This window comes from Varanus komodoensis, unplaced genomic scaffold, assembly GCF_004798865.1.
Source record: "Varanus komodoensis strain SLA01 unplaced genomic scaffold, ASM479886v1 scaffold80, whole genome shotgun sequence".
NCBI classification, from domain to species: Eukaryota; Metazoa; Chordata; class Lepidosauria; order Squamata; family Varanidae; genus Varanus; species Varanus komodoensis.
Genome location: NW_025336482.1, coordinates 811,763 through 826,749, shown reverse-complemented (window position 1 = coordinate 826,749; position 14,987 = coordinate 811,763). Strand labels below are relative to the sequence as shown.

The 14,987-nt window shown below is 52.4% G+C and overlaps 2 protein-coding genes across 2 annotated transcripts in view; both read right to left on the bottom strand.

Moving 5' to 3' along the window:
• Positions 1 to 2,435: 2,435 nt before the first annotated feature.
• Positions 2,436 to 7,818, bottom strand: LOC123036642. The gene is made up of 3 exons (XM_044456027.1): positions 7,697 to 7,818; positions 6,419 to 6,471; positions 2,436 to 3,339 (listed from the first exon to the last, which is right to left on the bottom strand). Exon 3 carries the CDS (start codon positions 3,248 to 3,250, stop codon positions 2,594 to 2,596), a length of 657 nt encoding a protein of 218 aa, XP_044311962.1. The 5' UTR covers positions 3,251 to 3,339; positions 6,419 to 6,471; positions 7,697 to 7,818; the 3' UTR covers positions 2,436 to 2,593.
• A 1-nt stretch (position 7,819) lies between these two features.
• The window catches only part of LOC123036572 (semaphorin-4D-like), a gene marked incomplete at its 3' end in the record, with an annotated part of 11,378 nt that continues 4,210 nt past the window's right edge, over positions 7,820 to 14,987 (bottom strand). Inside the window, exons 3-6 of the mRNA XM_044455900.1 lie at positions 11,076 to 11,251; positions 10,100 to 10,256; positions 9,074 to 9,296; positions 7,820 to 7,866 (exon numbers count right to left, since the gene is read on the bottom strand). Coding sequence (XP_044311835.1) covers positions 7,820 to 7,866; positions 9,074 to 9,296; positions 10,100 to 10,256; positions 11,076 to 11,251 — 603 coding nt within the window. The remainder of the gene's footprint in view (positions 7,867 to 9,073; positions 9,297 to 10,099; positions 10,257 to 11,075; positions 11,252 to 14,987) is intronic.

The window sequence follows — 14,987 nt, the reverse complement described above, 5'->3', positions numbered from 1 at the left end:
AGTTTGGCCGGAATTTCCCCTGCAGTGGCATCCTGACAGCCCTTCAAAGGAAGGAAGTGCCTTTTCCAGGGCTGACCTACCCAGCCCCCCCCCCCCCCCCCAGTCCTGCTGTCCAGATCAGGAGCTTCCATTCAGCAATAAAGAAAAAGAAAACGCAGCCCCACCAGAGCTGCATGTTGCTTGAGGCGAAGGACAAAGGGAAAAGCTGGCCAGCCCCACAATGCATGCAGTGAGCAGGTCCGCCACGAACCCACAGCCACGTTCTGCCCCCCAGGATTTGCTGCCGTGTTCTGGCACAGGGCCACCCCTGCTGAAAGGCCACTGAATTCGTCCCCCCTCCTCCCCTCCCCATTCCGTTCTCGCGTGTGTCTTCTCTTTTTAGATCCTGCATCCCGGGGCTAAAGGCTTCCTGGTTTTACTGATTGCATGTCAACCGTTGGGGAGGCTTTTTGCCTGAGGAGTGGCTTGAAAATGCCCCAATGAATAGATAACGTTCCTATCTGAGTGGGAAATGTGGGGGCGGAGAGTTTGTTTGGGAGTGTTCAATCAGGCAAGGAACCGAAGGGATAAATTTCGGCAGTTTAGTTCACAAGCGAGCCCTGTGTTTGGAAGGTTCTGTGTTTGGAAGGCTCACATGTTGTGCAACAACTGAAGACTTGGTTTGATTATGCAAAACAGGTCCTGCGCAAAGGGTAGGTTAATTAGCTCACGATTCACCGCAAACCGGGTCATTACGCCTTTAGCGCTTCGTACTGCTGTTGGCCTGGACTCTGGGTTTTATGGGCTGAATTCTGTTTTAAGCTTTTAACGGCTTTTATATTATGTTTCATTGCACGGTGTTTAAGGATTTTACTTCTTCGAACCGCCCGTTGGCCTTTGGGCAGTGCAGAAATGCAATACCATCCACAAAGAAAGGGAACTGGGGGCGTTTTCCCCTCACGGTCCCCATTTGAGGAGGCAGCTGCTGCCCCATTCCGGGGCTGAGGGACCAGAGTCCCAGCAAACCAGCCCCTGCCTTGCTTTTGGGAAATGTGAACTGAAGTGAGGCCTGGGCCAAACCTTCCCTGCATGCAACAGCATTTCAGGACTCTGAGTCACAAACCAGGGTGCGAGCCTCATGTGGAAACTTGTGAACCGCTGAGTAATTCGTGCCCCAAATAAAATCGCCCCCTGAAACTTCCGGCTGCCAAGTTCTGATTCTTGGCACGATGGGGCAGTGCCTGCAGCGCAGCCTGCAACACTTGCATCTTGCTCCCATTCCTGCTGACCCAATTAAGCTAATCTGCCCTGTGCCAAATAATTAGTTTCTAAAAAGAGCCATCAATACTAGCTGGCCCACCGCTCAAAGGTTGAGGGTACTGCTTGCCCTACTTTCCAGGGTGTCTCTTTGTATGGTCTGAGTTTAGTCTACTTCTTATCAGCAGTGGTGAGAGGGGAAAGGGAGCCAAGGGAAAGCAAGGTCACCGCAGGTGACACAGGACAACCAGAACACCTGGTGCCTTCTTGAAAGGAATGGCCTCATACTTTTCCTCTCTTTTAAATCCATGGTTGGACCTGGAATTGCTGGTCTACCATAAGAAATATGTAAGATTTAAAGGAATCCCCACTGATGGTGTACCTCTGAATGAGTCTCTGTTCTGAGCCAGTACCCTTCAAGACAGCCTCCTCTGGGAGACAGCCCCATAATTCTGCCATGCTCCTGTGGCAGATGAGATGGGATCATCCAGTTGTTCCCTAAACAGACACACCACAGAATCAACTGCTTGCAGAGGAGGCGGCCTGTCTCCCTCCGAGTGCGCCACTGCTCCTTCTAAGCAGCCTCCACTGGGGAGGTGAGCAAGTCTATCTGCCACTGGATCAGATGATTCTGATGCCAGAAAAGCAGCAGATCTGCTGCCCTAAGAAAGAGATTGCCCACTGTAACCCTGCATGAGTCAGCGCTCTGGGATTCTTCCTGGCCTGGCCCAAGACAGCAATTCAGGAACCAACATGAAGGGTGGGTGCTGGTCATATATAACAGCAATATCCAAATCCCATCTGGGAGTGGTGAAAGTACAGTAATCTGGGCAGCGACTGTTCCAGGAGCAGAAAATGCCACAGACGTGGGAAACTGCAGGAACCTCCTCACGGGACAAACAATAACGGACACACAAATAGAACAGCCCCATCCTAAAGCAGGATGCTTCTTTAGCCGTGAAATGGAAGCTGGTCCACACGAGTCCCTCTGGGATCCAGATGTGATCCTCCCGATTTAAACAAGCGAACAGGGATCCCTAAATGCCGCCCCCCCCCCCATCCAGACTTCCCCAACTTGGCACACTGCAGCCCTGTGAAATGCAGTTCTCAACATCCCTCAACCAGCTAAGGGTTAAGCCCTCGGGAGAAGGACAGGCTGAGGCATGCGGGCCGAACTGGATAGACGCGGGATTCCACGTTTCAGGTCATGTGAAAAGATGTGAGGCTGGGCACCAACTCTGCGCCGAAGAAGTGTATTTTGCGAAACCCTCGGAAAATGGAAAGGCTCTGTCAGCGCGAAGGGAATCGGCACGCAAGAGAGGCCCTGCTGGGGCTTCGCTCCCTCTCCGGTCGCCCATCAGGCCCCACGACTGTCACGGTGCGTCAGGCACTCCTCCGTGGCCAGGCAGTTTGGGGCGCCGCAGGCCAGCCTGACCCTGGAGCCAAGCGGTGCCTCTGCTCCGTGTCCCTCTCCCGAGAAACCTCCTGGCGGTGCCGACTTGCAGGCAGGACTCTGTGTGGCTGGGCTTCTCCAGGCCAGCTCCAGGCTCGGCTCAGGGCCAGCTGATTTCATGACTTCTGCCTTCCCCAGCCTCCAGGGCAGGGAACAGTGGCCACGGTAGATGTTCCAGGAGAGCAGGAAAAGGAAAAGGCAGGTGGAGGCGGTGCTCAGAAGCATTAAAGTGAACAACGGCCCCCGGATGCTCTGGGGTTGCTTTTGTCTAGCTGGGCTCCCCGGCTTCGGAGGCCCTCCAGGCTTGGTCTTCGGCAGCATGGACCCAGCACGCCTCCGGGTTGACTGGTCATGCTGGGAGGTCACAAAACCCTTCTCTTGACCCCGGGGCTCAAGCAGGTACGCAGCCATTGTAACACGGAATTCTCTTCCGCCGGCCTTTTCGACAGATTGGCACTCGTAGAGCCCGGCATCAGCCCCCGTCACATTCACAACAACCAGCCCGTGGGTGTAGAAGAGATATCTGGCTTTCCCCGCCCGCAGGTGGCTCCCATTGAGCATCCAGACGGACTCTGCGAGGTTGGACAGTGGGCTGCAGCCAAGATGGGGGCTGCTCCCAAGGGCGACGGGGTGCCTTTCTGGCTTTTTTGCTGGAAAAGAAAGCCAACATTCAGGAAAGGGGGTCAGGATGCATCCCGGAAAAGCATTGCTGTGTCTGTAAACATTTTGCTGTGCTTCTCTCTGCTGACGAACAGCCTTTGCCAGCCTGAGAATGGCAGCACCAAAGGGGAATAAATCCACACAAATAAACCAGAGCAGTGCTCTGGGCGGGAGAGGAGTACCCTGGCTGCCCTGCACCCAAAGTCTCTCGCCTGCTTCCGGTCTTGTTCTTTGCCTCAGCATCAAGATTCTAGTCCACATGTTTTAAAGACCTTTCCCCCCCTGTACCTTATTTCGTCTCTTGCCATTCTCCTTCTTGCTCCCACCTACCGAACCTTTTCATCTTTCCCTGGCATTCCTTTCACTGCCCCCATATTTCTCAAGCCTTGAACTGCCTTTCTCTCCCACACGCCTTGGGAGTTCCTCTGAAGACTCTGATCAAGGTATTTGCTCCAGAGAAGAACCACTGAACTGCCTCGAAGCATTCCTCTCTCAGCCTCTCTGCTTTCTCTGCCACTCTCTGTCATTTATATCAATGCCTGTTTGGCATCTGCTGCAGCCGGAGGACTCAGTCCGTCACAGGCATCTCAGTCGGCCACAGTGCTAAAAAATATTTCTGCTCTGTTTGTTCACCCACCCAAAGACCCGGGTCCCATGCAGCTTCGGAGCCTTTCCAGGGAATGGCTCGCACAGGGAATTGCTCCAAAACTGACAGAATCTTGAGGGCTAGAAGTGCAGCTTTTAGACATCAAGGAGGCGGATTCTCAAGGGGCCTTCAGCAGCGAGCACCTGTTCATTCTGTTCAGGGAAAACACCTCCATCCTAAATCCACTCGCTTGGCTTTTCTGAAGCTAAGCCAATCGAGATGTGCTTACTCTTCCTCAGAGGGGAGTTGCTAATGACTCTTGATTCTTTCGGTTGTCCTTTCTGCCCCCTTTCCAGCTCTACAAGGCCCTTTTTTAGATACGGCAGCCAGAACCATACATGGCATTCTAAATGTGGTCAGGCTATGGACTTGTATAAGGGGATTTGGCAGCATTATGGTCAGTGCCGTGACCCTCGGAAACAGACCAGCCCTGTGCCGTCTCAGAGCGGCAGAGAACAAAAACACTGGGAAAGGTCTTTGCAGTGGTGGCACCAGGACGCAGAACTTTCTTCCACCAGAGGCACCCTCTCCCTTTGTGCAAGTTTTCCTAAGCAACGTTGGCGTGAACATCCTCATCGTGGACTCCCTTGTCCCAGTGTTATGGCATCTGGGCTGGGCCGCCAAATTTCAATATTTCATTAGACTAATGCAGAGGCCCCAACTGGGTGGGGGGAAGGACGGCGTGACAATATTTCAAAGTATTCCCTCAACAGCACTCTGACGAGTGCTCAGGTGTGGGCCACGGACAATGTGTGTTTGCTTATTCATTACTTCATTCTATTTCTAGGCTGCCCCATAACCCAAGGGTTCTCTAACGTTCCGGGTACTGCAACCCATGTGCCTGTAGCCCACATGGAACTTGTTCCTCTTTCCCAGCAAGAGAGCTCAGAGATAAATTCTGCCTTTCTCCTCCAACCTCCCCGCTTCTGCATCTCGTGGTTTTACAAGTGCTGCTTAAAATGTGTTGCACTGTGGTTCGGAGCTCCTGAAATTTTAATGCGATTTCCGCTCTTTAGTATTTGCCGTCTTGTAGTGGAAGCAGCGCTCGGCGGTGGCGGCACCAGAGATCCTGCTACCAGCCGCTGTGCCGCTCGTTCCCGACATTTGTTCCCACACGTCTGGGAATTCCCCGGGTTCAGCCCAAGGTGAAAAATTAAGACGCAACCCTTTGGCGGTGACGTCTCCCAGAGGGAGTGCACCGGACCTCATCCTCAGGGCCTTCCAGGAGCCGAGGATGACTGAGACTTAAAGAGCATGGCTTGTGGATTAAAATAGGTTTGTCTTGGTGCAGCAGCGAGACAAAACCACCCAAGGCTTCCATGCAAGGACTCTGAGCATCACGGTCTCTGCATGGATTCACACGGAGATGAAAGCAGCAAACCGAAGCGGCAATGGCACTCCTGGGTCTATTGGAGGATGATTGCTTGGGGGCGAGGGGGCCCAAGATGTGCCCACTGCTGCTTCTAATCAGCTCGTGGCCCCACATTTGGACAGAATAAGTGCCTGGCCCCATTGAGGGCGAAGAAGCCCTCAAGGGAACGGAGGGGACAAGTGGCCAGGTGGGGCGGGCGGTGGCCACTGGCACAGCCAAAGGTTTTGGGAGCAACGATGCAAGGCGTGTGCATCTGGAGGGGGGGTTTAGTGGGGGGGATGCTGCTGTTACCATGGAGAAAGCAATTTCCCTCTTCGGAGAAGAGGGATGTTGCTTCCGTACCCCCTCCCAGGACATCACTGTTGCCAGGCAAAGTCGGATGCCAAGCCGGTTCCATTGAACCAGCAAAATGAAAGACCCGGGCCGGTCTGTGCGTTGCGCAAGGAATAACTTTACTGTCCAGGCCCAAGGATTCCTCAGCTTCCACAGGATGCTGACCTGTCCCTTCCGCTACTCTGCTCCCTCCCTGACGAAGCCATTTTGCTCCTATCCATAAATAATGGAAGTATGTGAAAATCCCCGCTGCCCTGGTCTCAAGAGCTATTTTTCCACACCTGTTGCCGACATTGGCTTTTCCTTCCCGGGCAGGCAGGGCTCCTGCTGTTAAGCACCACGGGGTCTCCTTGCCCCCTCCCCCTGCCGAGCCCACATTTCCTGGGCTGGACGGATTTCCTCCTTTGGGCCACCTTCCTGGCCGAGGCACCCGCTGCCACTCGTCTCACTGCGAGCTCCGTGTGTCTTCCTGGGGCACTGGTGGGACCCTCTGCTCTGGGGATGGGGCCCCCTCAGGTCCAGGCATCCAGCCAAAGCAGCCCAGAAGCGAAAGATGCGGGATTGCAGGGCTAATCTGCGGGACACACAACCGCCCCTCCTCTTGCAGAGCATTAAGTTAGGGTAGTTCAGCTCTCCTGGCAGGGCTTTTGCGGATGCAGCAACTGGGTGCAAAACACACACCTCCGTGAAAAGAATAAAAAAAACCCCCTTCCCCTACCGAAAGGAGGGCACCTGGAGGCATCGCTGTTCCTGAGGCTCTGAATCAAGTCCCTGGTGGGGGCGGGAGGTGGGAGAGAAGAGAGAGACAGATAAATTCTTCACAGAGACATGCAATTGCAGCCGGGAGTTGCTCCACGGCCTCTCCCTGCAAGCATCTTCGCCCGCCCCCTCCCTCGCTCAGCCTTGGCATCCCTGGAATGACGCAAAAGCTCTTGGAGCAAGGAGCCCGTGGCTCACAATCCTTGCGTGGAGACTGTGTGGGCCCAAGGCCTTGCCGTCAGCACTTCTCTTGACTGAGGGAGCAGGAGAGCGCTGCGCTCCCCCCACTCCCCGCTTCAGTCCTAGGAAGCTCTCCTTAAAAGACCCTTGTGGAGGAGAGAGCTGCTGATGCCCCTGTGGCTGAATGCAAGTGGACGCCATACTGGAAGATACCAGCACCTTGTATTCCGTGGTGCCCCCTACGTCTGCGGTGCTTTTGGAAGAGGGTACCCTACGGTTTCAGCACGGGGGGAACAGACGCCATTCTGAGATGAAGCCTGGCCTTGCTCAAGGGGTTGACGCTGAACCAATACCGGCCCTCTGCCTTTCTATCCCATGCCAAAAGCAGTGGCGAGTTGCGGTGCTTTTCATGGGGCGGTGGAGAAATGTCGGCTGAACTTTTACTGGGGTGGAGGATGGGAGGGGCAGTCCCTTAACCAGGCTGCCAGGGGAGCCCCCAAGGCATTCTGCCCTACCCGTTGCAGGAACGTGGCAGGGTTGGGGGCTTCAGGTGTGCTTTGTGCCTGGCCTGGGTCCTGGGAAAAGGGTTTTTCTAGGGTTAAAGTAAGGGGAAAATATCTCTGTCGCCCACTCTTACAAGGAAGATACGGGAAAAGCAGGCGGTTGTGCTAACCCACACCAAGAAACAGCTCTAGCAGATTCTGTCTCCAAGAGCAGGAGGGCATCCCTCTGGTCCTCAGGTCCGGAGCTGCCATCCCCACCCCACCAAATACTTTGAATTACAACTGGGGTTCCTCACAGTGACAGATTTTTGTGGTGCAAATTCACGTTCCACAGAGCTCTTTTGAAGAATGCAGCTCGGCTACCCAGCGAGTCAGCACATCCCGGCACTGCATTCCTGCAAGCCCAGTTCCACTACACCACCACGGACGGCTGGGATACATGGCGGGCTTTCCTGGACATCATTCGATCGAAAGGCGGGGAGCGAGCCTTCCCAGGCAACAGGTATTTATGCAAATGCTGCGCTGTCGTTGCCTTGTGCTCGGCCGTTACTCACCATGGATCCCTCCGTCGATGAGCCGCCACGGGGACGCAGCTGGAGAGAGAGAGGGACCAGGCACAGTAGGGGTCCCTTGCCAGGATGCAGTCCACGCAGTGTTTGTACCACCGGCAGGTCGCGACCGGGAGCTGCACTAGCTGGGAGGGAGACGCCGCGTACAAGAGGCCCTGGGCAGGACAGTACCGGGCAATCAGCCTTCCCCCTGCACTGAACCAGATGCTACGTGGATGCGGGCAGAAGGGCAGTCGGGAGAGGGAAAGGAAAACGGGAGAGGAGGAGGGAAAGACGTGTCTTCTCGGACAGATGCGGTACCTTTTGGGGGCCCAGCTTGAGCATCTGCACAGGCTCCGGAGAGGGGAATAGCTGGATCCCTTCCACAAGGAAAATCTCTCCCAGGCAGTTGAAAGCTTTATGCAAATAGCCCTTATCTGCACCAAGGGAGACACATTTAAGTCTCAATTACAAGGAATTCGGGTGGGCTGGGTGGGCGAGAGAAGAATGCAATGCAGCCAGAAGGCGCGGGGTGGGGGGGGGGATAAATGGGTCAAAATCAGTGGACATCCTGAATTAAACCTCCTACCCACACCACTTAACTTGTCCAGTAGTGGAGTCAGGTAGGCGTAAGCATCTCAGAAATGGAACAAAGGCGAAAGAAAAGGAAGCTGAGGCGCCTGTAACCAAGAGTCCGACTGAAAGTTTTAACAGCTGGCTGCCAGCTCTTGTATGTGCTGCTATACAAACATTAGGGAACCGCATTGCCCGGAGATGTGGTTAAGCGGACCACGTCTTGTGGAGTTAGGAGGAGAGCTCTGGGCCAGGGTTGCATGTGGCCCACTAGATTACCCACCCCCCCGACTTGTGGGTCTGGAGCCAGCATCTCCAGAATGGAGAGGGGACAGGTCTGACCAGCTTGGCTCCTTCGCCCTTCTTGCGGAGGGAAGGGGATGGAGCCACGGAGCTCTGCCCAGCTTCACTCTCATGTTCCTGAAGTGGGGAGTGCCGGGGGGCTTCCGCTTGGGCCAGCTGACCCCTCTCAGCCCAGCCCATCTCACAGGTTGTTGCGAGGCTACCGGGAGCTGAGGCTGGGAAGCGGATTGTGTTCGCCACCCTGAGCTCTTTGGAGGAAGGGCAGGAAAATACAGACAGACAAACCAGCTCTGAAATTGTTCTTGTGTTGGAGGAGACACAGCTCAGCATGGAAGGGGAGGCGGCCCCAGAATTACAGGCCTTTTGTAAACACCTGGAAATGCCAGGGATGCCTCCTGGGCACCAGGCTTGTGGCGGCCACTTCCGCCTCATTCTCTCTCTCTCTCTCACCCAGACCTGCCTGCACGCAGAGAAGTTACTCTGGGACTGCCACGGAAGCAGTCTTACCTGTCCCTATGAAAAGAATGTCATATGTTTCATTATCTAGGCTGCTGGTTCGGTCCACCACAAGCTTTGTGTACTTTGCACCTCTCTGCAACAAAGCTGGCCTTTGGCCAATGGGGGTCAGCGTGCTGTCCATCAGAGGGTGGTCACTGGCAAACTGAAGGACTCTGTCCGGCAGGTCAAGGGAAGAGTTGTATCCCTGGCGTTGGGCAGAAAGGCCGACACACTGCAAGACAACACACAAAGGCAGTTGCAACACATTCCAGTAGCAAACCACGTATTGTGCTTCTGCCTTGTCTGTTCTAGAGTTATGAAGGGGTTTCTGCCCCGGTTTTTAAACCAAAATGCTTCAATTGGCCAAACTTTTCCTGGTTATTCCAGATACATTTGCTCACACCTCATACTCCTGGCCACTTAACTGATCCTATTTGTACACCACCTTCTTACCAAATAATCGGTGTGCACAGAGGTTTGCAAGTGCAACCAAATGAAACCCATGCATTTGGGATGCAATAAAACACACTAACTACAACAGAATTCCCCCATGCTACAGTCTGTGCAAATGCTCATGCAGCTCCATGATTCCTGGAACAGCGCTCTCCAGCTCAGTCTCTTCCAGATGTTTCAGTCCACAACTCCTAGCATTCATCACCACTGGCCTTGCTGCCTGGGTCAGATGGGAGTTGAAGTCCAGAATGAAGAAGCTTCCCCGGTTATTCCGAGGGGCTCTCTTCTCAAGACCAGAGAGTGTGTGGGAAGCTGCCGTAAGCCAAGACTATTTATCTAGACCAGCCCCAGTTCAGTTTGAGAGGCAGGGTCTTCAGAGGGGAAGCAGTTCTTCCCATCACTCACGACCTAATTCTTTTAAGCAGAGACCAAGCCTGGAGCAGCAAGTGCGCAAACTGCTGAGCTGTGAAGGAAGAGTTCTCCACAGTAAGATGCAAGATGCAGGAAAGACAGGCCTGCAGACACACAAACGAGCATGGCCAGAAAAGACACTGCTGTTTAACAGGGGGAAAGGAGACTTACAGCACCAGGACGAGGGGTGGGGATGTCTCCCCGGTATACCACCCATTTCGTGTGGGAATCCTCCATGGCCAGAGGGCCTTTGAAGCTTCCTTTCTGGAAGGTGTCTTGAACTGTTTGCATCCTGAATATGCAAATGGCCGAAATGTCCAACTTTCCCCTTCAACAAGAAAGCACAGTTAGTCATGCCACAGACAGGGGTTTTGTTTTGGTTTGGGGCTTTTTGGCAGTTCTGGTGCATCTCTGCATCAGAAGCAACGGGTGGATCAAACTGGATACAGTCCAATTTACTGCATAATGGACATGTTGTGAGCAGAGCCGGCTGGAGCTGGGGGTCAGGTTAGATGGCCTGGAAGGCCCCTTCTGCATCGCTCAGTTTCTATGTTTCTAATTCGGCAAAGATGTCCACGTACCCCCAGTTGAGGCCAGCTGAAAGGGAGATGAGGCCAGAGCAGGGAATCATGCAGGGATGCAACAGGAAGCTTCCCCTCTAGATGCATAGTTTGGGCTCAGGGGAGCCATAGGAAGCTGCCATTCACTGAACTGTCTATCCGTCTGCCAGGTCCAGCCCTGTCACCTGGCAATCAGCCAGCGACAATGCAATCTGGGAAGACCCAGCGGGGGTACTGCAGATCTGGCTGGGGGGGGGGGGGCGTCAGGAGTTGCCAAACCTTGTCGAAATGGGCACAGGGACGCCTCCTAAGCTGTGGGTCTGGAACTGCCTGCCTGCATCGCCACCTGTCATTCCCGACGAACAGAATCATGTCCCCCTGGACCTTCCGCCCGGATTCCCTGGTTTGAGTCCCATAGTGTCTTCTGGGGGCCCCGAAGGGCCAGCTGGATGTGCCCCCTCATTAACTCTCCTTCCATACTGGGGCGCAGGCGCTGCTAAGCCGAGCCCCCAAAGCTTCCAACATTTTTGTGCTCGGCAGTGCTTGCACATACGACTTCAGGGTGGGGTAGGCTAAATCTTTCTTACCATTGCTGGGTAAAAAGCCCATAAAATATGGTCTGGTGCCTTTTGGTGGTCTTCAGCACAAATATATCCTGAAGGACGTTGAACTGGAAATCTGATTCCGGGACAGAGCAGGCAAGGGTGGACTTCAAAAACGAAGTCCATCGTTTTCTCAGCATGCGCTTCCCACCAAGATCACCCTGTGAGTTTGTAAAAATACCTGTCATGCTCCAGCCACCAACTTTCAAATGCTACAAGTTTTTCTTTTCTTTAAAAATATTCATTTAAAGCTTTTCGAAACCATTCAGTTATCAAGCAGCTCTCAGAATGGTGTGCAAGACTTAAATTAGTTATTAATTAGTGTTTGTTATTGCTTGTTCTCTTTTGAGAAATTTGTAAGCTCGTTTTAAGCACATGTAGATGTAGAAAAAACACATATGAATTATACCGAAGAGCACAGCCATCTGGATTATTAGTATTTATTAAATTTGTATCCTGCCCATCAGTCAAGAAGCCTCTCTGAATTGTCGAGATTCAGGCTTTTCCAGAGTAGCGAAAGACATCCCAGCCCGCTTAGTAATTCCTGCAACAGCGAAACAGATGGGCTGATGGGTCTTCCACAAAAGAAACAACTCCAATGCCATCTGTACAAGAGTATGTTCAGTTCCTCTCATGCAAAATTGTGTATGCTGCTCCACAGACTTCCCTGGAGAAAAGCTACATGAAGCATGTTGGAACAGCTTCCTTTTGTGGCACAGTCCGTCCCTCCTGCTATTTCTGTTGCTTTTTCATCGCCTTTCTCGGGTTTTCCATTTTGCTGGACTCCGATATGATTACGTTCATTTTAAAGCAGGGGAACCCGAGGCAGGGGGCACTAAAGGGATTATGGAGGCTGTGGGGTTTTCTTGCTCCCACACATTCCTCCCATTCCAAATACGCGGCAGATGTCGAGACACCCTGCTGTGGAAATCCTGGAGAATAGAGAATAACGCTGGAGAATAACGCTGGAGAATAGAGCAGCCAGGGAGAGAAGACAGAGGGAAAGCGAGGGTCAAGGATGAGCAGTTTGTCGAGGCAGGACTGGAGTGGGAACAAGAAGGATGCAAGCCAGGAGTTAGAAAGGGAAGACACACGCCAGAGGCCGGAAGTCTTGCCGGTCAGGCAAGCTTTTCCCAGACAGGAAGATGCCTGCAGCCTTTCCTTTGGGTTCCTTTTGTAGGAAAAACAATGGAAAGGCTCATAATAGTGAGAGATCAAGGGATGCTAGATAGGGAAGGGAGGCTGGCAGCCACACAACACGGCTTCCACAATAACAGGTCCTGCCAGACAAACCTTGTGGGATTCTACAACAAGGTTTCGAGGTGGCTGGATGGAGGGGGTCCAGTGGATGTGGTTTCCCTGGATTCCAGCAAGGCCTTTGGCAAAGTGCCCCATGATATCCTGGTGGAGAAACTGAGGAGTTTTGGGATAGACCAAAGCACCGTCCGGTGGATTAGGGCATGGTTGACTGACCGAAAGCAGAGGGTAACCATTAGCGGGGAATCATCGGGATGGCAGCCAGTGACAAGTGGTGTCCCCCAGGGCTCTGTCCTGGGGCCGATCCTGTTTAATCTTTTCATTAACGACATGGAAGAAGGGGTGAACAGCCTGCTGATCAAATTCGCAGACAACACTAAAACTGGAGCAGTGGCCACAACTGAGGAGCAGGTACTCCAGATCCAAAAGGATCTGGACAGACTATGGAAGTGGGCAGGAGGCAAGAGGATGGTGTTCAATGTGGATAAGTGCAAGGTCTTGCACTTGGGGCACGGGAATGGGTGCCATAAGTACAGGTTGGGGGACAAGTGGCTGGAGAGCAGCACTTGTGAAAGGGACCTCGGGGTGCTGGTTGACTGCAGGCTGAACATGAGCCAGCCGTGTGATGTGGTGGTCAAGAGGGCAAATGCCACCCTTGGTTGTGTAGCCAGAAGTGTGGCTTCTAGATCAAGAGAGGTGTTACTGCCACTCTACACGACTCTGGTGCATCCGCAACTGGAGTATTGTGTTCGGTTTTGGGCCCCTCGTTGTTGTTGTTAGTCGCAAAGTCGTGTCCGACCTATCGCGACCCCATGGACCACACTTCTCCAGGCCTTCCTGTCCTCCACCATCCCCTGGAGTCCAGTTCAGCTCACACCAACTGTTTCAGTGACCCCATCCAGCCACCTCATCCTCTGTCATCCCCTTCTTCTTTTGCCATCTATTGTTCCCAGCATCAGGCTCTTCTCCAGGGAGTCCTTCCTTCTAACTAGGTGGCCAGAGTATTTGAGTTTCATCTTCAGCATCTGGCCTTCTAAAGAGCAGTCAGGTTTGATCTCTAGGACTGACCGGTTTGATCACGTTGTGGTCCAGGGGACTTGCAGGAGTTTCCTCCAGCACCACAATCCAAAGGTCTCAATTCTTTGGCGCTCAGCCTTCCTTATGGTCCAGCTTTCACAGCCATACATTGCAACTGGGAAAACCATAGCCTTGACTATACGCACTTTTGTTGGCAGGGTGATGTCTCTGCTTTTCAGTCTGCTGTCTAGGTTTGCCATAGCTTTCCTCCCCAGGAGCAAGCGTCTTTTAATTTCTTGGCTGCAGTCCCCATCTGTGGTGATCTTGGAGCCCAGGAAAATAAAATCTGTCACTACCTCCATTTCTTTCCCATCTGTTTGCCAGGAAGTGAGAGGACTGGATGCCATGATCTTAGTTTTCTTAATGTTGAGTTTCAAGCCAACTTTTGCACTCTCCTCCTTCACCCACATCAAGAGGCTCTTTAGTTCCTCTTCACTTTCTGCCTTTAGAGTGGTATCATTTGCATATCTGAGGTTGTTGATATTTCTCCCAGCAATCTTAATTTCAACTGGAGATTCATCCAGCCCCGCCTTTCTCATGATGTGCTCTGCATATAAGTTAAATAAGCAGGGCAACAGTATACAGCCTTGCCAAACTCCTTCCCAATTTTGAACCAATCAGTGGTTCCGTGTCCAGTTCTCACTGTTGCTTCTAGATCCACACAGAGGTTTCTCAAGAGACAAATAAGATGGTCTGGTATTCCCCACTCTTTAAGATCTTGCCACAATTTGCTGTGATCCACACAATCAAAGGCTTTAGCATAGTCAATGAAACAGAAGTAGATGTTTTTCTGGAACTTCCTAGCTTCCTCCATGATCCAGCATATGTTGGCAATTTGATCTCTAGTTCCTCTGCCTCTCTGAAACCCTGCCTGGGTTTCTGGTAGTTCTCGGTCCACATACTGCTGGAGCCCAGCTTGTAGGATTTTGAGCATCACTTTGCTAGCATGTGAAATGAGTGCAATGGTGTGGGAGTTTGAACGTTCTTTGGCATTGCCCTTCTTTGGGATGGGAATGTAAACTGACTTTTTCCAGTCCTGTGGCCACTGTTGAGTTTTCCAAATTTGCTGGCATATTGAGTGTAGCATTTTTACTGCATCATCTTTTAAGATTTTGTATAGCTTATCTGGAATACTGTCTTCTCTAGCTTTGTTGTTGCTCAGACTTCCTAAGGCCCATTTGACTTCACCTTCCAGGATGTCTGGCTCGAGGTCAGTGACCTCGTGGTTATCAGGGACGTTAAGCTCTTTCTTGTTAGTTCTTCTGTGTAATCTTGCCACCTCTTCTTAATCTCTTCTGCCCCTGTTATGTCCCTGCCATTTTGGTCCTTTATCACGCCCATCTTTGCATGAAATATTCCCTTCATATCTCCAATTTTCTTGAAGAGATCTCTGGTCCTCCCTATTCTATTGTTTTCTTCTATTTCTTTGCACTGTTCATTTGAGAAGGCCTTCTTATCTCTTCTAGCTGTTCTTTGGAATTCTGCATTCAGTTGGGTGTATATTTCCGTTTCTCTCTTGCCTTTCGCTTCCCTTCTTTCCTCAGCTATTTGTAAAGCTTCCTT